The sequence below is a fragment of the Ovis canadensis genome, chromosome 14 (genome assembly GCF_042477335.2).
Source record: "Ovis canadensis isolate MfBH-ARS-UI-01 breed Bighorn chromosome 14, ARS-UI_OviCan_v2, whole genome shotgun sequence".
Classification (NCBI taxonomy): domain Eukaryota; kingdom Metazoa; phylum Chordata; class Mammalia; order Artiodactyla; family Bovidae; genus Ovis; species Ovis canadensis.
The window spans coordinates 49,050,206-49,075,928 of NC_091258.1; the positions used below are offsets into that span (position 1 = coordinate 49,050,206).

At 42.9% G+C, this 25,723-nt stretch overlaps 1 protein-coding gene across 19 annotated transcripts in view; it reads left to right on the forward strand.

The window, feature by feature from the left end:
- Positions 1–6,514: 6,514 nt before the first annotated feature.
- ZFP90 (ZFP90 zinc finger protein) overlaps positions 6,515–25,723 on the forward strand; it is a 33,141-nt gene continuing 13,932 nt past the window's right edge. For 7 of the 19 annotated variants that reach the window (XM_069550187.1, XM_069550198.1, XM_069550185.1 and 4 more), the window contains exons 1-4: positions 6,538–6,728; positions 7,011–7,079; positions 22,114–22,240; positions 22,568–22,663. In XM_069550187.1, the coding sequence (XP_069406288.1) occupies positions 7,047–7,079; positions 22,114–22,240; positions 22,568–22,663 (256 nt within the window). In that variant the 5' untranslated portion in view covers positions 6,538–6,728; positions 7,011–7,046. The other 12 variants (XM_069550184.1, XM_069550197.1, XM_069550188.1 and 9 more) reach the window with 12 other exon arrangements.

Genomic DNA, 25,723 nt, shown 5'->3' on the forward strand with positions numbered 1-25,723 from the left:
GTTTTTCATAGTAGCTGTAGCACTTTACATTCCCACCAACAGTGCATGAGGGTTCCCTTTTCTCAGTATCCTCACTAACATTTTTTATTTGTTGTCTTTTTTATAATAATCATTCTGACAGGTGTGCGGTGATCACTTCCTTGATAATGAGTGATGTTGAGCATATGTCTGTATGTCTTCTTTAGAAAAATGTCTGTCCAGATCTTCTGCCCATTTTTAAAATTGGGTTGTTTGTTTTTTTATGTTGAGTTGTATGAGTTCTCTGAGTATTTTGGATATTAACCCCTTACTGGGTATATCATTTACAAGTATCTTCTATTCAGTAGATTTTTTTTTCCTCTTTCTTTAGTAGGTGTCCTGTTTCATTAGTAGGTGGTCTTTTTATTTTATTGATATTTCCTTTGCTGGGGAAAAGCTTTTTGTTTGATGTAGCCCCATTAGCTTATTTTTGCTTTTGTTTCCCTTGCCTGGATAGGCATATCAAAAAATATATTACTAAGACCTCTGTCAAGGAGAGTACTGCCTATGTTTTCTTCTGGAAGTTTTATGATTTCAGGTTTTACATTTGAGCCTTTAATCCATTTGAATTTATTTTGGGGCACAGTGTGAGAGAGTATCAGTTTGACTCTTTTGTCTGTAGCTGTCCAGTTTTCCCAACACTGTTTATCAAAGAGACTATCTTTTTCCCCCCATTGTATATTCTTGTCTTCTTTGTCATAGATTAATTGCCCAGATAAGTGTAGCTTCATTTCTGGGCTCTCTATTCTGTTCCCTTGATGTATGTGTCTGCTTTTGTGCCAATACCGTTTAGATCACTGCAGCTTCATCAGATAGCTTGACATCAGGAAGTGTGATACCTCCGACTTTGTTCTTCTTTTCTCAAAATTGTTTTGGCTATTCGGGGTTTTTAATGTTCCCATACACATTTTAGAATAATTTGTTTTAGTTCCGTGAAAAACGCCATGTGTCCCTCTCTTTTTATTTATTTTTATTTATTTTAATTAATTTTTGGCTGTGCTGAGTCTTCGTTGTTGTGCAAGAGCTTTGTCTAGTTGCCGCAGGGAAGGCTACTCTGTAGTTGAGGTGCTCGGGTTTCTTACGATGGCTTCTTTTGTTGCAGAGCATGGGCTCCAGGGTACCCAGTAGTCGTGGCGGATGGGCTTAGTTGCTCCGTGGCATGTGGAATTGTCCCGGACCAGGGATCGAACCAGGTCTGGGAAGGACCTGGGATTGGCAGGTAGATTCTTAACAACTGGACCAACAGAAAAGTCCCTTGTCTCTCTTTTCAATGCAAAAGAATTTAATCTCAGCTCTGAGGCCTGGTTACCAATTCTGGAACAACAGGAAATATTTCTCTTATCCCCTCATAGCAGTAAGTGACTCCACTGCTGCTAATTCAGTGGTTCCCATCACACGTAAAGTAAAATCCACACTCCTTATCATAGCGTCTAAAACTTTACTTCATCAAACCCCAGCCTAACTGTCTTACCTCTGTGTCACTCTCCCTCCCCTTCACTCTGCTACAGCTCCATTAGGTATCAGTTTCGAAAACCCATCAAGTTTGTTTCCACCGTGGGACTTGGGCACCCTCAGTTCCTTCAGCCTGAAATTCTTTTCTCTCTCATGTCCCTGCACTTGCCTCCTTAAGTCTCAGTCTACTGAGTCCCTGCCTCACAGCAGCCTCCTTAGACCACTCATATTTCTGAATGATGCTTGCTTTGTTCCAGAGCATTATATTCCTGCAGCAGTGGTGGAAAGTGTTTTTTTTTTTTTAATATTCATCCTCTTGATAAAGCATGTAAGGAACATTTACTTGCAATTATTTTCTACCACATGAATGTGTGATTGTCTAATGTCAAAAAGTCAAATCTAAGTCTCTAGTAAGTTTTAAGATTATTTGTGATATCTAAAACATAATTGATGGTTTAGTTGCTAAGACGTGTCCAACTCTTGCAACCCCATGGACTGTAGCCTGCCAGGCTCCTCTGTTCATGGGGTTCTCCAGGCAAGAATACTAGAGTGGGTTGCCATTTCCTTCTTCAGGGGATCTTCCCAACAAAACATAATTATGTAAACCTAATTCTTTGTGTCGAAATTTTCCACCATTTATATCTTTCCCCAAGTACAAAATGGGGATAGTAAGCAATGGTATACGAAGCTATTGATACTAAGGAATCAAGAAATGAAGTGAAAGTCGCTCAGTCGTGTCCAACTCTTTATGACCCCATGGACTATACAGTCCGTGGAATTCTCTAAGCCAGAGTACTGGAATGGGTAGCCTTTCCCTTCTCCAGTGGATCTTCCTAACCCAGGGATTGAATCCAGGTTTCCCACATTGCAGGTGGATTCTTTACCAGCTGAACCACACAGGGAAGACCAAGAATACTGGAGTGGGTAGCCTATCCCTTCCCCAGCGGATCTTCCTGACCCAGGAGTCAAACTGGGGTCTCCTGCATTGCAGGCAGATTCTTTACCAACTGAACTATCATAAGTAATCAAATAGCATTGTAATCTGATCACATGGACCACAGCAATGAAACTATGAGCCACGCATGTAGGGCCACCCAAGACAGGCGGGTCATGGTGGAGAGTTCTGACAAAAGGTGGTCCCCTGGAGAAGGGAATGGCAAGCCACTTCAGTACTCTTGCCTTGAGAACCCCGTGAACAGTATGAAAAGGCAAAAAGATAGGACACTGAAAGATAAGCTCCCCAGGTCAGTAGGTACCCAATATGCTACTGGATGGAGATCAGTGGAGAAATAACTCCAGAAAGAATGAAGAGACAGAGCCAAAACAAAACAACACCCAGCTGTGGATCTGACTGGTGATGGAAATAAAGTCTGATGCTGTAAAGAGCAATAGTGCGTAAGAACCTGGAATGTTAGGTCCATGAATCAAGGCAAATTGGAAGTGGTCAAACAGGAGATGGCAAGAGTGAACATCAACATTCTAAGAATCAGCGAACTAAAATGGACTGGAATGGGTGAATTCAGCTCAGATAACCATTATATCTACTACTGTGGGCAAGAATCCCATAGAAGAAATGGAGTAGCCATCATAGTCCACAAAAGAGTCCAAAATGCAGTACTTGGATGCAATCTCAAAAACGATAGAATTATCTCTGTTCATTTCCAAGGCAAACCATTCAATATCACAGTAATCCAAGTCTATGCCCCAACCAGTAATGCTGAAGAAGCTGAAGTTGAACAGTTCTATGAAGACCTACAAGACTTTTTAGAACTAACACCCAAAAAACATGTCCTTTTCATTATAGGGGACTGGAACACAAAAGTAGGAAGTCAAGAAATACCTGGAGTAACAGGCAAATTTGGCCTTGGAGTACAGAATGAAGCAGGGCAAAGGCTAATAGAGTTTGGCCAAGAGAATGCACTGGTCAGAGCAAACACCCTCTTTCAACAACACAAGAGAAGACTCTACACATGGACATCACCAGATGGTCAATACTGAAATCAGATTGATTATATTCTTTGCAGCCAAAGACAGAGAAGTTCTATACAGTCAACAAAAACAAGACCAGGAGCTGACTGTGGCTCAGATCATGAACTCCTTATGCCAAATTCAGGCTTAAATTGAAGAAAGTAGGGAAAACCACTAGACCATTCAGGTATGACCTAAATCAAATCCCTTACGATTATACACTGGAAGTGACAAATAGATTCAAGGGATTAGATCTGATAGACAAAGTACCTGAAGAACTATGGACAGAGGTTCATGACATTGTACAGGAGTCAGGGATCAAGACCATCCCCAAGGAAAAGAAATGCAAAAAGGCAAAATGGTTGTCTGAGGAAGCCTTACAAATAGGTGTGAATAGAAGAGAAGTGAAAGACAAAGGAGAAAAGGAAAGATATACCTTTCCTTTGAAAGAGTTCCAAAGAACTCCTTTCAAAGAGTTTGAACTCCTTTGAACTCCTTTGAAAGAGTTCCAAAGAATAGCAAGGAGAAATAAGAAAGTCTTCCTCAGCGATCAGTGCAAAGAAATAGAGGAAAATGATAGAATGGGAAAGTCTAGAGATCTTTTCAAGAAAATTAGAGATAACAAGGGAACATTTCAGGCAAAGATGGGCACAATAAAGGACAGAAATGCTATGGACCTAACAGAACCAGAAGATATTAAGAAGAGGTGGCAAAAATACACAGAACTATATAAAAAAGATCTTCACGACCATTGTGCATAACCACAATGGTATGATCACTCACCTGGAGCCAGACATCTTGGAATGAGAAGTCAAGTGGGCCTTAGGAAGCATCACTACGAACAAAGCTAGTGGAGGTGACAGAATTCCAGTTGAGCTATTTCAAATCCTAAAAGGTGATGCTGTGAAAGTGCTACACTCAATATGCCAGCAAATTTGGAAAACTCAGCAGTGGCCACAGGGCTGGAAAAGGTCCGTTTTCATTCCAATACCAAAGAAAGGCAATGCCAAAGAATGTTCAGACTACCACACGATTGCACGCATCTTTGTGCTAGTAAAGTAATGCTCAAAATTCTCCAAGCCAGGCGTCAATAGTACATGAACCATGAACTTCTAGATGTTCAACCTGGATTTTAAAAAGGCAGAGGAACCAGAGATCAAATTGCCAACATCTGCTGGATCATCGAAAAAGCAAGAGAGTTCCAGAAAAACATCTACTTCTGCTTTATTGAGTATGCCAAAGCCTTTGACTGTGTGGACCACAACAAACTCTGGAAAATTCTTCAAGAGATGGGAATACCAGACCACCTGACCTACCTCCTGAGAAATCTGTATGCAGGTCAGGTAGCAACAGTTAGAACTGGACATGGAACAACAGACTGGTTCCAAATAGGAATAGGAGTACATCAAGGCTGTATATTGTCACCCTGCTTATTTAACTTCTATGCAGAGTACATCATGAGAAACGCTGGGCTAGATGAAGCACAAGCTGGAATCAAGATTGCTGGGAGAAATATCAATAACTTCAGATATGCAGATAACACCACCCTTATGGCAGAAAGGGAAAAAGAACTAGAGTCTCTTGATGAAAGTGAAAGTGGAGAGTGAAAAAGTTGCCTTGAAACTCCACATTCAGAAAACGAAGATCATGGCATCTGGTCCCAACACTTCATGGCAAACAGATAGGGAAACAGTGGAAATAGTGACAGACTTTATTTTTTGGGGCTCCAAAATCACTGCAGATGGCGACTGCAGCCATGAAATTAAAAGATGCTTGCTCCTTGGAAGAAAAGCTATGACAAACTTAGCGTATTAAAAAAGCAGAGACATCACTTTGCCGACAAAGGTCCATACAGTTAAACTATGGTTTTTCCAGTAGTCATGTACAGATGTGAGTTGAACCATGAAGAAGGCTGAGCACCAAAGAACTGATGCTTTCAAACTGTGGTGCTGGGGAAGACTCTTGAGAGTCCCTTGGACTGAAAGGAGATCCAACCAGTCCATCCTAAAGGAAATCAGTCCTGAATATTCATTGGAAGGACTGATGCTGAAGCTGAAACGCCAATACTTTGGCCACCTGATGTGAAGAACTCACTCATTTGAAAAGACCCTGATGCTCGGAAAGATTGAAGGCAAGAGGCGAAGGGGACCACAGAGGATGAGATGGCTGGATGGCATCACCAATTCAATGGACATGAATTTGAGTAAGCTCCAGGAGTTGTTGATGGACAGGGAAGCCTGGCGTGCCGCAGTCCATGGAGTCCTAAAGAGATGGAGACGACTGAGCGACTGAACTGATTGAACATTGTAATTCCCTGGTGGTTCAGTCAAGTAAAGGAGCCACCTTCAACGTAGGAGACCCCGGTTGGATCCCTGGGTCTGGAAGATCCCCTGGAGAAGGAAATGACCATCCACTCCAGTATTCTTGCCTGGAAAATCCCATGGACAGAGGAGCCTGTGGGCTGCAGTCTATGGGATGGCAACAGTTGGACAGGACTAGCGACTAAACCACAAGAACCACAGTACAGTTTGTTTTTTTTTTTTAATACGGTTCAGGAGGCTACCAGGGGATTCATCTGAAGGCTTTCTGTTCTTTCTCTAGTACCAACTATTTCATTAGATATTTTAGTCGTAGTATATGTGGTTTGGGGAGTCCGTGTCCAAGCCTTCAGCACTGACCCACAGAGTGAAAACGGCATAGAAGAGACGATGTTGCCCCGTGCCCTTCACTGTCTCATTGCTATGGCTGAAGTCAGTAAGTGAAATTGTCTTGTTGATATATTTACGTCTTACTGCCTAGTCACAGGAGTGTGGTACGCTCGCTTTCCAAAAGCAGGATCTTTCCTGCCCGATTTATCGCAGTATCCTGCCACAAGCAACACGCCCCTGGCACAGAGAAGACGCTCGGTGATTGTTACTCGGACGCAGGAGTACTCAAGCTCCACTCTCTGGCCTGTTGGGCCCTGACAGCAGTCCCCGCCCGGGCGCCTCGGGAAAACGCGCGTCCTCCCCGGCAGGTTCGGTGGGACCCAGGCGCGGGCGCCTCTGGGAAGTGTAGTCGCGCGCCCGCCACGGCCGGGGGTGGAGGGAGCCCGGCTCCGAGTGCGCAGGCGCACCTGCCGCTCTACCGGGCCGCTGGGGCCATTGTCCAGCCGCGGTGCGGCTAAGGCCACTTTGGGCCGCCCCGAGCGCTTCAGAATTGCCGACAACTAGGCCTGCAGCGGGGGCGGGAGGAGCCGGCCGGAGCCCCGTGTGGGCCCGAGGCCGCGAAGTCGGGAGCCCCAGCACGCGGTGATTCCGAGTGCGCGGGTCTGGGCGGCTCCTCCCACGGGCTTGGCGTGCGTGCGCGCCGCCGCGCCCACGGTCCCGCGGGTGGGACTGGGCGTGGCCGGAGGAGGGTGTCTGGCCGCGACGAGTCTTTCAGATTTGGGAGGCAGGCCCTGGCGGGGCCCGCGCGCTTCCCCACCTCTCTGCTCTGGAGAAGTGGCTGGGGTCGGGGGCGGCGGAGGCGGGCGGGCCGCGGTGGGCTCGGTGGTCACAGCCGGCTGAGTGGGCCCTCTTCTCTCTCCCCAGACCCTGTCCCTGGGAGCCCTGCCCGGCGACGCAGGGATGGCCCCGAGGCCTCCGACGGCCAGGCACCAGGTGAGCAGCCCGTAGCTACCCCGGGGCGTATTTGGAGCGGTCATTATTCCCTACTGGAGCGAATCCGCTTCCGGCTCTTTCGCCCCCTCGGAGCCTCCTAGCCTTGCGAAACCAGAGTGTCCAGAGCTGGGCGGAGCGGGCTTCTCCGAAGGGGGCCTGCATTGTGGGAAGGAGGGGACCAGCGAGGGGTGGTCTTGTGGGAGGAGTTGAGAGTGTTGGGGAGTGCCAGTGTTGAGACTCCCGAGTGCCAAGCCAGTTCCTTGAACTCTTTCGATTAGGAATCTGGAGGGTGAGGTGACAGGATAGAAAACTGTAAAGGAGAAAGTGACTGTGAGTGAAGGAGAGAGGAGCCCCAGCTTCTGACCCAGGGGCCAGAGAAGCCTGGTCTGGACTTGCTTAGGAAGAGGCTGGAGATGGTCTCTTCCCGGGCAAGGAGGGAAACAACAAAGGAAGATTGTCCCGTAGCTTTTCGTGTTCTTTTCTGCTTTAACAGCTATAGTAATGCACGTCCCAAGATATCCAGCCTTCAACTTAATTAATATGATGCTGATTTGTGAACCTATTTATTCTTGTGAGAGAGGAGGCACTTTCTAGAAGCATCCTAACTCTGAGCTTACCCATTGAATTACGTAGAGTCTATCCGTGAAAATATAACAAGGTTCAGTTGGTGTTTTAATCCACACTCTCCTTACAGTTAAGGGGGGAAAAAGTCACAAATTCTAGTTGCTAGGGCAGGAGACAGTCGAATCAGATAAAAATTACTGATGTTCTTTAAAAGCAGTTTACAGTAAATTAGATAGCAGGCTATGGACTTTTCAGCCTCCATAATTCATGGGGTCGCAAAGAGTCGGACACGACTGAGCGACTGAACTGAACTGAAACAGTGTATCATGCCTTTATATTATTTTACTTCTTGTTATATGTTTTCATTTTAATGAGTTAGCCTTCAGGAGTAAGACAAGTAACAAAACTAGAACAAAACAGTTACTTGGTTTGAGGAGAGCTGGAGGAAATCACTGTCATGGAAATCACTGTCATCAGCACCTTTCCATATAAAGTGTTTCCTCAGCAGCTTGTGAGAATTCAGATGACTTAACATACTTAACACATCATGGAGGTGATGATCATTTCTACGTTGGGGGTAGGATTACGTTTTGATGGTGAAAATGGATCTGTGTTCTGAGCAGTGAACTTAGGGACCTCTTTAAACTTCACTTTTAAGCCTGTGTTCCCTAAAGCACTCTGGTTCAGCTGTATTCTCCTAGAATGGCCTGACGGTGTTCACTTGGGTTACCTTCCTCAGGCTGCAGTTTGATGACTGGATGGAGGACAGTACATGACAGAACACTCGCCCTACAAATGGGGCTTTTTAGGCAGAAATTTCCCTTTGTCAGTGGTTCTCTTTCTGTGAGCATGGCCCTTCAGTTCAGTTCAGTCGCTTAGTCATGTCCAGCTCTTTGTGACCCCATGAATCTCAGCAAGCCAGGCCGCCCTGTCCATCACCAACTCCTGGAGTTCATTCAAACTCACGTCCATCGAGTCAGTGATGCCATCCAGCCATCTCATCCTCTGTCGTCCCCTTCCCCTCCTGCCCCCAATCCCTCCCAGCATCAGAGTCTTTTCCAATGAGTCAGTTCTTTGCATGAGGTGGCCAAAGTACTGGAGTTTCAGTTTTAGCATCATTTCTTCCAAAGAACACCCAGGACTGATCTCCTTTAGAATGGACTGGTTGGATCTCCTTGCAGTCCAAGGGACTCTCAAGAGTCTTCTCCAACACCACAGTTCAAAAGCATCAATTCTTCGGCCCTCAGCTTTCCTCACAGTCCAACTCTCACATCCATACATGACTACTGGAAAAACCATAGCCTTGACTAGACGGACCTTTGTTGGCAAAGTAATATCTCTGCTTTTGAATATGCTATCTAGGTTGGTCATAACCCTCCTTCCAAGGAGTAAGCGTCTTTTAATTTCATGGCTGCAGTCACCATCTGCAGTGATTTTGGCGCCCCCCAAAATAAAGCCTGACACTGTTTCCATTGTTTCCCCATCTATTTGCCATGAAGTGTTGGGACCAGATGCCATGATCTTCGTTTTCTGAATGTGGAGTTTTAAGCCAACTTTTTCACTCTCCACTTTCACTCTCATCAAGAGGCTTTTTAGTTCCTCTTCACTTTCTGCCATAAGGGTGGTATCATCTGCATATCTGAGGTTATTGATATTTCTCCCGGCAATCTTGATTCCAGCTTGTGATTCTTCCAGCCCAGCGTTTCTCATGATGTACTCTGCAAAGAAGTTAAATAAGCAGGGTGACAACATACAGCCTTGATGTACTCCTTTTCCTATTTGGAACCAGTCTGTTGTTCCATGTCCAGTTCTAACTGTTGCTTCCTGACCTGCATATAGGTTTCTCAAGAGGCAGGTCAGGTGGTCTGGTATTCCCATCTCTTGAAGAATTTTCCAGAGTTTGTTGTGGTCCACACAGTCAAAGGCTTTGGCATACTCAATAAAGCAGAAATAAATGTTTTTCTGGAACTCTCTTGCTTTTTCGATGATCCAGCGGATGTTGGCAATTTGATCTCTGGTTCCTCTGCCTTTTCTAAAACCAGCTTGAACATCTGGAAGTTCACGGTTCATGTATTGCTGAAGCCTGGCTTGGAGAATTTTGAGCATTACTTTACTAGCGTGTGAGATGAGTGCAATTGTGCGGTAGTTTGAGCATTCTTTGGCATTGCTTTTCTTTGGGATTGGAATGAAAACTGACCTTTTCCAGTCCTGTGGCCACTGCTGAGTTTTCCAAATATGCTGGCATATTGAGTGTAGCACTTTCACAGCATCATCTTTCAGGATTTGAAATAGCTCAACTGGAATTCTATCACCTCCACTAACTTTGTTCGTAGTGATGCTTCCTAAGGCCTACTTGACTTCACATTCCAGGATGTCTGGCTCTAGGTGAGTGATCACACCATCGTGATTATCTTGGTCATGAAGATCTTTTTTGTACAGCTCTTCTGTGTATGTTTGCCACCTCTTCTTAATATCTTCTGCTTCTGTTAGGGGTACAAAAGTTGAATAGTGAGTCATGTGACTACTTATCCAGGAAGTTGATTTAGTGGGGAAAGACAGCCTCATTTAGAACTATAGCACTAGAAAGGTGGTATCAAGTGTTGCTGCAGAGATCCAGAGCCTGCTGTAAGTGCAGAAGGGGGAGGAAAGGGTGCCTGTGGGAAAGAGTCAGTGAAGATTGTATGTGTGAATAGGAGCAGGGTCAAAGCAAGTGAAAATGAAGGGAGTGTGAGTAGAGCTGACTGACTGTGGTCAGGGGTTGAGGAGCTTCCCAGGTGGCTCATAGTAAAAAAAAAATCCACCTGCCAATACAGGAGATGTGGGTTTTATCCCTGCGTTGAGAAGATCCGTGCAGAAGGAAATGGCAACCCACTCCAGTGTGTTCTTGCCTGTAGAATCCTGTGGACAGATGAGCCTGGCAGGCTACAGTTCATGGGGTCGCAAAGAGTCTGACATAACTGAGCATCTGGGCACACGGGTTGGGAGGCAAGAGGATGAGGGGCCTACACCTGAAACCGTTGTCCTGTGTGACAGTGGGTGTGGGAAGATGAGAATACAAGGGAGTTTGGGCTTTTTTCTTTTTGGCCTTGGTAATCCATTCATTCATTCAGCAGATAGTCACTGAATCCCTATGTTGTGTTAAGACACTTTTCTGAAGAAGTGAAGTGAAAGTCGCTCAATCTTGTCCTACTGTTTGCAACCCCATGGACTATACAGACCATGGAATTCTCCAGGCCAGAATACTGGAGTGAGCCTTTCCCTTCTCTAGGAGATCTTCCCAACCCAGGGATCAAACCCAGGTCTCCCGCATTGCAGGTGGATTCTTGACTAGCTGAGCCATGAGGGAAGCCCAAGACACTTTTCTAGGTGGTTGGGATACATTAGTGAACAAAATTTGTAATGGTCTCTGCTTCTTGTTTACTAATGTTTCCCAATTGCCTAGAAGTGTCCTAACATATCATAGGGGTTCATTAACTATTTGCTCAATGACTGTATGAATGAATGAATGGAAGGAAGTGTGGGAGTTAACATTCAGGTCTGGGGCAGAGTGCTCTGGTTAGGAGAAACAGTGGGATGTGTGTCTGGTGTGTTCAGGGAGCTGCGAGGAGACTTGTAGTTTGAGCCCATGTTTTTAAGCAGTGAACTGTACAATTAAAGATTGCTGTGAATGATGTGCAAGAGCAAGAGTTTGAAAGTTGAGGCTCCTGCGGGTAAGACCTTCTCCCAGGTCTTGGCTAACAAACAATTGAAGTTGCCCTATGGTGGGAGGGCAGTGGGAGCAGAGATGGGTCAAGTGAGATACCCCCAAATCTTGGAGATCTATGTATAGATGTTAGTAACCATAGCTGTGTAAACACTATGCATTCTTTTTTTTTTCCATTATATGTGTACTGTGTTTTTAGTTAGGATTTTGAAAAGCTGTTTACCATTCTTAAAGTTGAAGCCACCAGAAAAGTAAGAAATGAGGAAGGTTTTATAAGCAAAAGCTGCTTGTGGAGACCAGGTTTCTTGGTGTTGTATCTTGAAGGGGAGGCAATGCAAAGGGACCAGGGCCTGATGTCTATTGACTTTAGATCCCGAGAGCTCTGTGGCTCGGTCATCAGGATGAACAGACCCAGCAAAAGCTGTCTCAGGTCCCTGCAACTCAGACACGATGCTCCAGGGAAACCAAGCCACTTGCTGAACCAGGTCAGGATATTTGTGGTCAGGGATATTCGGGCTCCCTCTGTGTGGAGGCCCCCTTTCTTAACCTCTTCCTGAGCTGACTGTGCCGGTCTTTAAGCTTCAATCCAGACCCTGCTTCCCCTGGGTAAGATCAAGTGCCTCTCCTGTGCACTATGCGTACTTGTCACAGTGCTCTCTTAGGTCACGGAGTGATGTGCTTACCCATCTATCTCTGTACGGGGCTTCCTGCTTTTGTGAAGCAGGGCCACCTGACTTCTTTCATCCTTTGCTCCAGAGTACACATGCTTTAAGTGGCTGTTACGGGAACGAACATTAATAATCACTTAACCCTAAGAAATCATTTTATGCTTTCTGCATTTTCTTCTCCTCACATAGCAAAAATGTAATTTTTCCAGTTGTGGTGATGTTCATTTTTTGATAAAGTAAGTGCATGAAACAGTGTGACTTTCACTGAACAGTTTTAAGAAATTTGTTGTTATGACAGTGTTAGTATGTCAAAACCTATTCCTCTAAGACATATTTCAAACATACAATTTTTTTCCTGATTTTTCTGTGACTTCTACTACCTTTATTAAAATACATTTTATCAAAGTATGTGAACATATATTTAATACAGACTTCTTAGTAGAAAAATCTTTTAGCGCTTCTTTATTTATTCTCATGAATTTCCTTCTTTTCTCCCTATGCATGTTTTTCCCTTAAACACTTCCTTTAAACATTAAGTATAATTTTTGAGAGAATCTTTCATTTTTAAAATCATTTTTAAGGCTGTTTTATGTTGCTTAGTATGATATGCCAAAATTAACCATTTCTCATAGAACATTTAAATTGCTCCTAACATTTCTACTATTAATACTGGGATAAAATCCTATTGGTTACAATAGATGATTAAAACAATTTTTTTTAAGAATCTGTGTTCTTAAGTAAAGCAACCCTCAGAGCAAGAGGTAGATCTTTGGCAGGTTTTGGTGGCATGCTCACAGTAATTTGTAGAAATATTTTGATTGCTTTTCAGTTCTGTCTTTTGAAATAATTTACCTATAAAATATTTGGATCCAGACTTTTTATAGCAAGGATGATTTTCTCTATTTCTTCCTCAATTACTCTCTCTCCTTTTTTCTGTCAACATTGGTAGCCTAGGATTTTAAAATTACCCACTTCACTAAGATCTTTCACATTTCTTAACACACTGTTGGATATTTTATTGGTTTATCCCCTTATTTTTTTTAAATATAACTATTTCTGTGTATTTAAAATTTTGAGTTACATTCCAGTCCAGTATTCCAGGAGGTTTTCCTAGCTTCTCTCCTTTCAATTTTATTAGATAATTTTTTCCAGCAGTGAGAATCCAGGCTCTCAACATCCTCAGTACATTTACTTATCTGCTCAGTGTTGCTGGTATCTCAGCCATGCTAACCATTTCTTCCACCTGCCCTCAGCACTCTTGATGCAGGTGGGTACATTGCCACACCACCTTTCTCATCTCCCAAGGCAGGGCTGTTCTGACTCTTCAACTCTAAGAAGGGAAGGCAAAAGAGAAATGTACAAAATGCAAAGGGAGAAAGGAGAATCTGAGATAAAGAGGAGTAGAAGGCTAAGTCAGTTGAATTTTAAATATTAAATCCATCCTTTGATTCCTCTAATAAACATTATTTAGTCTAGTCAAGGTATATTGTCCATTGATATGGCTGAAATTTTTTTTTGATTTTAGGATTTTGCATCTAAATTCATAAGATAGCGATCTATAACTTTAGTTTACTGAAGTGTCTTAAAGGGTTTGGTGTTGAGGTTGTACTGGCCTCATAAAATGAACAGGAAATGTTCCACCTTCCTTTCTCTTGTAAAGTTTATAAAGGTTTGCTATTCTTTCTATTTTAAAAATTTAGAATTAACTATAGTGAGTGAAGACATCTGTTTCTGAGTTTTCCTTCTAGGTAGATTTTTAAATATGAGTCATGGATTATTTGCAGTTTTGATAAGATATAATCTACCTCTGGGATGACCTTGTGCTTTTATTGATAGCATGCTGTGTTCTCCAAGAGTCTGTTCTACTGGCAGTTCGTGAATTCTGTTCATTTTTCCCCCCCAATACTGTGTTTTTCAACTTAGATTTTTCAAGTTCCTGCCCTGTGTCAGTATTCCGAAAATTTCAAGAAACTGGCTGTGTTTGAAGCCACTTATGTTTAAAAAATTTTCACTCTAGCCTTGACTGCCAAAGTTCTGCCATTCCCTGGTTTCTGATCTCCCTTAACCCCCATCTGTGACCCCTGCAAGCTGTAGCCCTCTGCCTGAGAAAAGCTCAATATTTAGGTTCTTTCCTGTAGCCAAAATCAGCAAGTGCCCCCAGGAAAAACAACTATATTTTCCCATATCCTTTCTGTGATTTACTTCTCTCCTGAATTTTAACATTCTAGCCTTCTCTGTTTCTACACCAATAGGTTGTATTTAACTAGATGCTTTTTGTGAATGCTTTTGTTGTTGTTCTGGTCTGCTGCAAACTACTATATCTTACCCCATGGTAGACTCTTATTTGTGTTTTTAAAGCTCCATCTAGTGTATATGTTTGTATATAAGTATTCTGCTTTTCAAAAAAAAAAAAACCAAAACATTGTATCACATATGAAACTTGTTAATTATCTGCAAAAGTAAAGTTGGGTGATAGAAATCACTTCACAGCCGGATGGCATTTGGCCAAAGTGTTAAACACTGGTACTGCAGAAACTGTGTTCCATACTCATTTTCACTATACCTAGTTGTCGCATTCAAGGCAACCTGCATTGCCCCTTTGATCCATCATTTCAGAACAGGCCACTCAAAATTAGTCTGCCTCAGGATTATTCAAAAAAAATTCTGCTGGCAGGCTCCTGTCCTATATATATCACCAAAACCAAGATATCTTTCTTTGTCCACTTGGACATCGGAAAATCCTGCTGGTGGGTCTTCTTGCTAAAAATCTTCCTTAGTTTGTATATGCCTGAGCAATAGACATTTGTATCCCCTTATTTTAAATTTTATTTATTTTTATTTCTTCTTTCACTAGATTTGTCAGAGATTTTTCTGTTTGGCCAGTATTTCAGAGGAGCCAGCTTTTAGATTTAGCTATTAATGCCATCATTTTGCCATTTACCCCTGCTTTTTATAATTCAAGATCAGAATTTGCTAATTTTTGTATTTTTTAATCCTCAAAATGACTCCTCATTTTCCTTTGGTAAGAATTACCCAGACCCTATTCATTTACTCAGCAGACATTTTTGGAATGCCTGCTCTATGCCAGGTGGTATTCTTAGCCAGAGTCGCCCTTCAGAACCAGTCAAGGGAAGGTGCCTGCTTCCTGTGGGCTGGCAGTAAGGAGTCAGTGAGAAAATTGAGTGAGAGGGTGTGTGGGCTGTGGTGAATGCTCAATAAATGTTAATTGTTGCTTTTTTATGATGTATCACATGAGAGGCTTTTAAATGTTGCCTGGTAGGGCCCTTCACGCTTGGCCAATTTTTCTAATTTGCCCGTGTGATTCTGGAAAATTCCACCATACATAGTTTTGAAAATACTGAAGTGAAAAGTAATCTGAGAAGTTGTTGAGGGAGAAAAACATGAAAATATAGCTACAGTTCTGAAATAGAGATAGAGACCAAATACCAGAGGTGGCAGGGGGAGGATGCAGGATCTGGAAAAGCTTCAGAAAGGAAGAGACTGTTGAACTAGTTCTAGAAGGATGAGTCAGAATTTTTCGTCTAGAGCTGAGGGAAGAAAATAAACAACGGTCAGAACAGGATGTGCAAAGGCAAGGAAATGTGAAAGAATAATAATATAGTCAGGGCAAAGAGTCCACTTGTGGAAAGCATGGGATGTATGGCAGGATGCAAAATTAGAAAGATGATTCAGTCACCTAGAGAGAATGACCTGAGGTGGAGATCTAGAACAATTTGAGAACAGTGTTATCCAAAACAAACATAATACAAGCTACATGGATAATTTAAAATTTTCTAGTAGCCACAATGTTAAAAAAAACAGGTGAGGTTAATTTTAGTAATGTATACTATTTAAACTAATATAGCCAAAATCTTACCATTTCTACATGAATCAACGTTTTAAAATTGTTAATGACATGTTTTACTTTTTTTTGTACTAAGTCTTTGAAATCCATTGTTTCACACTTAACTGCATGTCCTAATTTGGGCTAGCCACATTACAAGTATTCAGTATTCACATGTGGCTAGTGGATACTGTATTAGACAGCATAGATCTAGAGTGTTAGGGCATTAGGTAGCCAATTGTATATAATATACATAACTAAATACATTTTATATTAAATATAATAAAGATTATGTATAGTATAAATACAATATTTTAAAATATATAACAAATAACTAACATTATTTTTACTCATTAGCTGCCAGACTCTGGTTTTCAGCTTTGCAAAGTTTTAAAACTACAAAGTTTCCTGAGTATTAGCTTTAGGGGAGTTCTCCCACAGGGTTGGTATAGGGTGTAGTTGGAGGAACATGTCGCTTTGCAGTTGTAAATGTCCTTTCTGGATATACTCTTTCACCCTTTCACTGGTAAAACTCTTATTTCTTCAGTTCAGGGAGTCTGTGTCATAGATGAGAAAATTGGATCTCCAGGAGATGTGTGTGATTTGCCTAAGGAAACTACACATTTATTAGTTGTGGAGCCTTTTAGGGGCCCATGACATTGGGCCTTCTCAACTTAGCATGTACTGTTCCAGTTCTTTGCTTTGGGCTCCATCTTTTGGCCAAGGTCCTCTTCATGTCAGCATGAGGGAGGGAAATATTTAATACTCCTTGTTAATTTTTAAAAGGTATTGATTATGAGTTCCAGTTATATCTGGAAGAAGGATAAGCAGTGTTTGTAAGACATCACTGGATCATTACAGTCTGAGGTGTGACTTGCATTGGAATGCCCTAAAGGTGATCTAATTCATAGTGGCTAACTCACACCAAGGCTCTTTTTACCTATTTAATCTTGCAAACTCTTGACTGTCCTTATGTCCCGAACTGGTTCTGGCCTCTGAAGATTTGACGGTTCCTAAGACAAGGAACTTGACCCCCTAGAAGACCACTGAACAATAGGTAACAGTCACCATAATTTACGTAGTCTTAGGAGCTGTGCTGAAGAGAAACCCAGGGAGGGAGCTGTGTTGGGGGTGGACTTAGCCCAGACCTGTAGGTAGGAATAGAGCCCTGAGGGGAGAACTTGAGAGTGTTAGGCAGAGGAGGGGAGACCAGCCTTTTAAAGCAGAACTTGTAGAAGAGAAAGAGATCGTTTTGTGTCAAGGAGGTAGGTATAAATGTTCTCCACACTGAACCATGGTGTACAAGGGGAAGAGAAGCCAGAGCTGAGGCTGTGGGATTAGGTGAGGACCCATGGGCGGAGGAGCCTGGTAGGCTGCAGTCCATGGGGTTGCTGAGGGTCAGACAGGACTGAGCGACTTCACTTTCACTTTTCACTTCCATGCACTGGAGAAGGAAGTGGCAACCCACTCCAGTGTTCTTGCCTGGAGAATCCCAGGGACGGCGGAGCCTGGTGTGCTGCCGTCTATGGGGTCACACACAGTCGGACACGACTGAAGTGACTTAGCAGTAGCAGATTAGGAAGGGCTCAGGAGTTCACAATAAGGAGTCTAATTTTTAATCTCAAGGAAAGTTTATTAAATATTTATTAGCTATAGAGAAAATAGGTAATATTCCTACTCTCCTGGAATTTATATTCTGCTGTGGGATGCAGCCTGTAAACAAATGAAAATGTCACATATCAGGTATAAGGACTATGAAAAGGGAAAAGAACAGAGAATGACAGTTGAGGGTTGGGGGGGGTGCTATTTTATATGATGTGGTCAAGGAAGGTTGCTCTGGTGAAGTGACATTTGAACAAAAAGCTGAAGAAAGTGAGTGGGGAGCCACGTGTATATCTGCAGGAAGAGACTTCCAAGTCAAGGAACAGGCAAAGCAAAGACCTGAAGGTGGAAGCATGTGCATTGTGTTCCAGTTGTTAGGAAGGTGGGGTGAGTGAAGGTAAGAGAGCAGTAGGTTGGAGGTGAGGTTTAGGATGAAGGCATTGTGAAGGACTGTGTAGCTACTGTAGAGACTTTGACTTTTACTTGGGGTGGATTGGGATGCCATCAGAGGCTTTTAAGCAAAGGAATGACCTGCTCTGAAAGGTTTTAAGAAGATGAGTATAGTTGTTATATGGAAAACAGACTTGGGAGGGGTGGGGTGTGAGTGGAAAAGGAGGGACAAGGTAGGAGATTGTAGCAGTGATCCAGGTAAGAGATGATGGTGGTGTGTGCTGAGTGAGGGCAGTAAGTATTGGGAAAAGTGGGAAGAAATGAAGGGTTTGTATGTATGATCAAATGTGTGTTTTGGAGAAGTGACTCTGATAGTACATAGGAAAGAATCGGTGAGATCATGAGTAATAGAACAGGTTAGCTGTCCAACCACGGCAAGAAGTGATGAGTTGCATGGACTAGACGTGTTTACTGGTCAGCAAATACTTTACCATTCATTCAGCCTATTTGGGGAAGCAGAAAAAAGTCAAGAGTCCATGTGTTAAACATAGGGAACCAGTTAAACAAAGGAATACAGGTTGGTTGGCAACTCTGTTCCTAAACCACGAGGGCTATATGTTTAGAGGACAGAGCAGGAATGGAAAGGTGTCACTTCTCACAACCTAACTTAAAATGTCTGCTTTGGTCCAAACCTTTTCCCTGCTGGTCATCTGCATCCCAAGACCAGCCTCCCTTCTCTCATTGGTCAGTCCCAGGACTGGATTCCCATTCTGTCTTCTCCCCTCCTACTAGTACTTACCCCTTAAGGCCCAGTACATAAGCTTCCTTAAAGTTTCTCTCCTGTGCCCAGAACATTGGTAGCACCTCACTTTACTGTGTATTGTCTCATACCATGCTTTAATAAATAACATTTTAAAGTAAACTGAAACCTATTCAAGGACTGCAGTGATTTTCATTTGCATTTTTATTCTACCACAGTGCATATGGTAAAGCCAGGCACCTAATACATATCTATTGTCTTTCTTTTCTTTTTTAATCTAGCGTCATCTTACCTGGCACAGTCAGATTCCTGACCTCTATCAGAAAAATCTACCACATTTTCAGCCCTTCACTATTCTTGTGGAGACACAGCTGCACTGTTGAGCAGAGATATGCTAGGGAGGAACCATTGTTGTTTATGAATGTGATCATGCACGCAGTCACTAGGAGATGGGGGCCACTCCCTTTTCTCTAAAATTCAGATCTCAGCCATCTCCTTAAGGCTCAGCTCAGTCCGGAAACAGATATTTAGTGTTGGATCAGATACTTACTGGACACTAGTATTTTAGAGTTAAAAAAAGAAAAAATATGGCCCCTGCCCTCATAATGCTCACCATCTAATTAAGAAGTTCAGTCGCCCAGTCATGTGTGACTCTGCGACCCCATGGACTACATCATGCAAGGCTTCCCTGTGCATCAGCAACTCCCACAGCCTACTCAGACTCATGTCTGTTGCGTCGGTGATGCCATCCAACCATCTCATGTCGTCCCCTTCTCCTCCTGCCTTCAGTCTTTCCCAGCATCAGGGTCTTTTCCAATGAGTTGGTTCTTCGCATCAGGTGGCCAGCGTATTGGAGTTTCAGCTTCAGCATCAGTCCTTTCAATGAATATTCAGAACTGATTTCCTTTAGGATGGACTGATTGGATCTCCTTGCAATCCAAGGGACTCTCAAGAGGCTTCTCCAACACCACAGTTTAAAAGGATCAGTTCTTCAGTGCTCAGCTTTCTTTATAGTCTGACTCTTACATCCCTACATGACTACTGGAAAGCCATAGCTTTGACTAGACAGACCTTTGTTGGTAAAGTAATGTCTCTGCTTTTTAATATGCTGTCTAGGTTGGTCATGGAGAAGGCAATGGCACCCCACTCCAGTACTCTTGCCTGGAAAATCCCATGGACGGAGGAGCCTGGCAGGCTGCAGTCCATGGGGTCGCTAAGAGTCAAGACACAGCGACTTCACTTTCACTTTTCACTTTCCTGCATTGGAGAAGGCAATGGCAACCCACTCTAGTACTTTTGCCTGGAGAATCCCAGGGACGGGGGAGCCTGGTGGGCTGCCGTCTATGGGGTCGCACAGAGTCGGACACGACTGAAGCGACGCAGCAGCAGCAGCAGCAGCAGCAGCAGCAGGTTGGTCATAGCTTCTCTTCCAAGGAGCAAGCATCTTTTAATTTCATGGCTGCAGTCACCATCTGCAGTGATTTTGGAGCCCCCAAAAATAAAGTCTGTCATTGTTTCCATTGTTTCCCCATCTATTTGGCATGAAGTGATGGGACTGGATGCCATGATCTTCGTTTTCTGAATGTTGAGTTTTAAGCCAGCTTTTTCACTCTCCACTTTCACTTTCGTCAAGAGGCTCTTTAGTTCTTCACTTTCTGCCATAAGGGTGGTAACAAGGATTAAATAGATTACTAGATCTGTTTAAATAGTTGTGGATTTGCAGAGTGGCTTAAAGCACATCATATGGGGATTGACCCTCTGTTGGGAGATAGAAGACCTCTGTGAAGATGTGCTAATCTACCTCCAAAGTGTGAAATGTAATTAGCGAGGGACAGATGGACAGGAGGGTGGGGAGAGGATGATGTCTTCCAGGAACCTAAGAACTCTTGTTCAGTTATAGCTCAGCACACAAGGAGGGCATGAAATCAGGCAGAAAACATGTAACTTTCCCTCACTGCTCCAGCAATCTCATGGCTTTGCTTTCCTGCTGATCGTCTTTACATACTTTATTATGTACTTCTTGAGGTAGAAATCGGTTTCACCAAGACCAAAGGACTTATTTGATGTTGAGCATGATGACAGTTGTCTTAACAAGGCTTGGTGAGGCAAGACAGAAATCAACACGTGAACAACAGAACTTGACTATTCAGAGGCATGGGAGTCCTTAGCCAGCCTGGTTTCAGTGAGGGGTAAGGAAGGAGTGACTGAAGGGGAGTATAGCTTGCAAAATTCCTCTGATCTGGCAATTCTAATTCTAGCTAGCCAGCCTACAGAAATTCTAGCGTATTTGCCCAAAGGGTGTATTGCAGTGATGCTTGTAATAGCAAAATATTGGAATTAATACAAATATCCAAAAGGAATTGGTCCATTTGTTCATTCACCAAGTATTTTTTTCAGCATCCACTATGTGCTGGGTATCACTTTAGGCACTTGAGGGGATATAACTGTGGCTAAGATAGTAAAGTCCCTATTCTCACAGAGTATGCAGTCAGGGAGACAGAAAAGCTAATAAGAAATTCCAGATAATTACTAGAAGTACAAGCATCCTTTTAAATCTGCATCTGTTTGGTTCCTGAGTTAAAGTTCAGGTGGCAGGAATTTGGACAGTGAGAGATACTTGTCTGTGCTCGGAGGGAGATTAAGCATAGTGATGTGATATGTGGTAAATTAGAAGGAGGTGCTGAGACACCTTTTCTCAGGTGGCAATTCTGGATGTGAGACCTAAAGGACTAGTGACTGGTTGTCAGCCAGTCCAGCACTCAGGGTGGGAAGAAGCTTAATGTGTTCAGGGGTTAGCAAGGTCAGCAGGGCCAGAGCCCAGTGAGGGATGGGCAAGCTTGAATCTTATTCTTAGCACGGTGGAGTGCTGTGAGTTTTATGTGATGGGTGTGTGATGGTACTCCAAATGTACTCTGGAGTGCTGTGAAGCAATTGAAAGTAATGAGGTGAAAGTATACAAAGCACTAAGGGAAGACTTCCAAGATGCATAGCTAAATGTAAAATGCAGGATGTAGAACAATATAAATGATAGTAAGACTGTGTGGGGGAGGGCAGGGGGTGAAGGAAACATGGAAAGGGACAGCTTAGTATATACGCCAAACTGTTCATAGTAGTTACTTGTAGGGAGTTTAGTGGGATTGACAATGGGGGTGAAGGGATGCAGTCACTTTTTACTCCCTGCTGTATTTGGGTTTTGTAACAAAGACACTGTATGGGCAGTGAGGAATTGGTGATAATATAGACAGACTAGGCTTTGAAGGGAACAAGAAGAAAGCTAAGTAGGTGTACAGGATTGTGGAATATATTGCCCCTCATGACTTTCCTGCATGCCATATTAGATTCTCTATAAAATTATATAACAACTACTGTATTTAACCCACTTTGCCCCCTCAGGATATCAAACGTGATCACCTTTTCTCATGGACCCTATAGTAGGTTCCCAGTATTGCCATGGGAACATTTGTGGGATTGATCCCTACTTGAGCAAGAATGTGTTCCTACAGGAATCACTGACATTTAAGGATGTAGCTGTGAACTTCACCCAGGAAGAATGGCACCACGTGGATGCTGCTCAGAGGCGCTTATACAGGGATGTGATGCTGGAGAACTATAGCCACTTGGTTTTTCTTGGTAAGGACCACATTTTCTTGTCTATGTATTGGCAGGTCTTCCCTTTCTCAGAAGCTCAGGTTGTGGGGCTCACAGTTTGGGTGACTGTGAGCAGAGTGTTCAGGGTTAGAGTTTGTTCATCTTGTTGAGACCCAGCTTTATGGGTTTCTGAGCCTGCTTGTTAGGTAAATAGGAACCAGAAATAGGCCATTTGATTGCATGACTCCTCAAGTTGCACCATTTTTTTCACTTCAGAGTTGCTGAGGATAAGTCCTAGTTCTGACTTGTAGAGGGTTCTTTTGTCAATTTGCATAAACAACCAAATCTTATGTGTTTACCTTTGAGCAGGATATCAAGTTTCCAAGCCAGAGGTGATCTTCAAATTGGAGCAAGGAGAAGAACCGTGGATAGCAGAGGGAGAAATCCAAAGACCTGTCTATCCAGGTAAATGAGGGAGAATCCAAGAATCAGTGCAGAATGTGGCACAGCTGAGGGAGAGGGAAGCACCTTCACTTTGCTGCCTTGGGAGCTCCTCCATCCGTAGAAGAGCTGCACCGTCTCCTGGATGATACCTTTGTGTGTCTCCCTTCTCCAGTAGGGTGTGTTGCTGTTGATAGGTCTCAGAGGAAAAGTACCCCTTTTTCCTTTTTGAAAGTAGCCCTTTGTCTTAGTCAGAATGCCATCTCTCCCTGTCTTGTAATCCTACTTCTGGATCATTTTCTCCTCTAGCATCCTCAGCCTCCCTGCACTGTTTGGAGATCTCTCTTCTTACTCATTCAGACATTAATTGAACTCCCATGTCTCCTCTTTGTTTCATCTTGCTGCTTTCACTGTCAATGCCCCAGACTTGTAGGGAATAACCATAATCTTGATTCTCCCTCCCTCCAGAGTTCTTTCCCTGACTGCACTCCTGTTCCACCTGTCTGGGGAGCGATGCTATCTTCCTCTTGTCTTGCACTCCTGCCCATCTGATCATTTCCACCCTCCAAAGTTCCTAGAGTATCCTCTCCTGACTTCCTCACTTGTTCAGTGCTTCTTGGCTTTAGGTCTTTGGCTTTTCTTGCTTTTCCCTCCTAGTGAATCTGTCTTAAGGATTAGGAGCCTGCCTTCTGGCTTCCTCTCCGTTCTTTCTATATTGTGCTTAGTTGTTCAGTCATGTCTGACTCTTTCCTAACCCATAGACTATAGCCTGCCAGGCTCCTCTGTTCATGGGGATTCTCCAGGCAAGAATACTGGAATGGGTTGCCATGCCCTCCTCCAGGGCATCTTCCCAACCCAGGGATTGAACCCAGGTCTCCCACATTGCATGGCAGATTCTTTACTGTCTGAGCCACCAGGGAAGTCCAAGAATACTGGAGTGTGTAAATTTATCCCTTCTCCAGGGGAACTCTCCAGACCCAAGAATCAAACCGGTGTCTCCTGCATTGCAAGTTGATTCTTTACCAGCTGAGCTACCTGGGAAGCCCATTCTATATTCAGTTCAGTTCAATCGCTCAGTCATGTCCAACTCTTTGCGACCCCATGAATCGCAGCACGCCAGGCCTCCCTGTTCATCACCATCTCCTGGATTTCACTCAGATTCACATCCATCGAGTCCGTGATGCCATCCAGCCATCTCATCCTCGGTCGTCCCCTTCTCCTCCTGCCCCCAATCCCTCCCAGCATCAGAGTCCTTTCCAGTGAGTCAAGTCTTCTCATGAGGTGGCCAAAGTACTGGAGTTTCTTCCCTATAAAAGGGTGCCTGCCTTCTGGTAGTCACAGGTCTTTATTCTGTGCCATAGATTCAGAACTGTCCTTACTTAGTAACCCTGGTTACTTTTCTTTTTTCTCTTCCCTTCCCACAGGATGCCTCCAATGCAAGTCCCACAGAGTTCTTATTAAAGATGTAAAGTCTAAGTTAATCATCTTGCATCCCCAGTCAGCCCATTTTGCTACCTTACCTATTACCCATTTCTCCTCTTGCCCATTAGGAATTATCAGATTGCCAGTCCCTCAGGCCAGAAACCACAGTCAGTCTAGTCTTTTTCTTTCAATCCAAGTTATTTTCCTCCTTTGAGAAGTATCTTAGATTTTCCTGCCTTTTAAATTGGACTGGTGACATCTTAAACCACACCTCAGATTTAGATTACTATAATTCCTGGTTGAAATTGCTCACTCTATCTTATCTTTTTGTAATCCATATTGGGTTTTTAAAATCATAGTTTAATTGAGGTATAATTGAAATACCATAAAATTCTCCCTTTAAAAGTGTACACTTCAATGGTGGTTTTGGGATAAATACAGAGTTGTGCAGCCATCACCATTATCTAATTAAGCAGAACATATTCAATATCTCCAAAAAGAAATCTTATACCCATTAGCAGTCACTTTCTACTCCTCTGTTCCCCCCAGCTCCTGGCAACCATTAAGCTACTTTTTGTCTCTATGGATTTGCGTATTCTGGATATTTTCTATAAATGGAATCATAATATGTAGCCCTTTGTGATTGGCTTCTTTCACTTAGCTTAAGGTTCATTCATGTTGTAGCATGTATCAGAACTTCATTCCTTTGTATTGCTGAGTAATATTGCATTGTATGGATATATCACATTTTGTTTATTCATCACGTCATGGACCATGTTGGATTTTAATGCTTTATCTCATAAACTACCATTCTCTGAAAGAACCTTTTACCTCATTATAGGAAGGAGAAACTCCCTTGATTTAAAGGTCCCCATCGTACCTTCCAGTAATATCTTTCTGTTCCTGCCAAAGAGAGCTCCACCTAGGCTGAATTTCTTTTTGAAGTTACAGACCTGAGTACATTTCACCCTTACATACTTTCTGATGTTCTCTGTAAGAAGTATACAATTTCCCTCATTAGATAATAGTTTCTCTCTGTCCAAAGCCATCTGTAAAGTCAAGGTCTCTCTAATTCATAAATCCTAATATATGCTAATATACTTGTTTCTTTCTTCCCTTGTCACAAATACCATTTATATCATCTCTACCACACAAAATCAAATTTACTACATACCATCTGTTGGTTTTTTTTTTAAGTCATCAAAAGATTGTCTTGTTTTTATTCTTAGATTTTTAACCTCCTGGAGTGTCTATGTATTATGTTTCTAAATATCTTCCCTCTGTTGCAGAGCGTATAGAAGGCAGTCAGAAAATTATTGAGTGTTATGGAATTTTGCTGGGGAAAGAACTTTCTCATTCATTAATTTCGCCAAACATTTCTTGAATGTCCCACTGAGAAATATTCTAAAAGGAATACAAAGTATTCTCTGTCTTCAAGAATTTAGAATTGAGTTTTGTTCCAGGGTAAGGAATTTGGGAATTTAGGGTTCTTTAGTTGCTGGGGTTTTTTCCCCCTTTTAATGTTTATATGAAAATTTTCAAACATTTGAGAAGTTGAAAAAATTATACAGTGAACACCGTATACTACCACCATGATGCTATAATTGTTGACCTGTTGTTATGTTATATAGTAACCTATTATATTTGCTTTATCACATATCT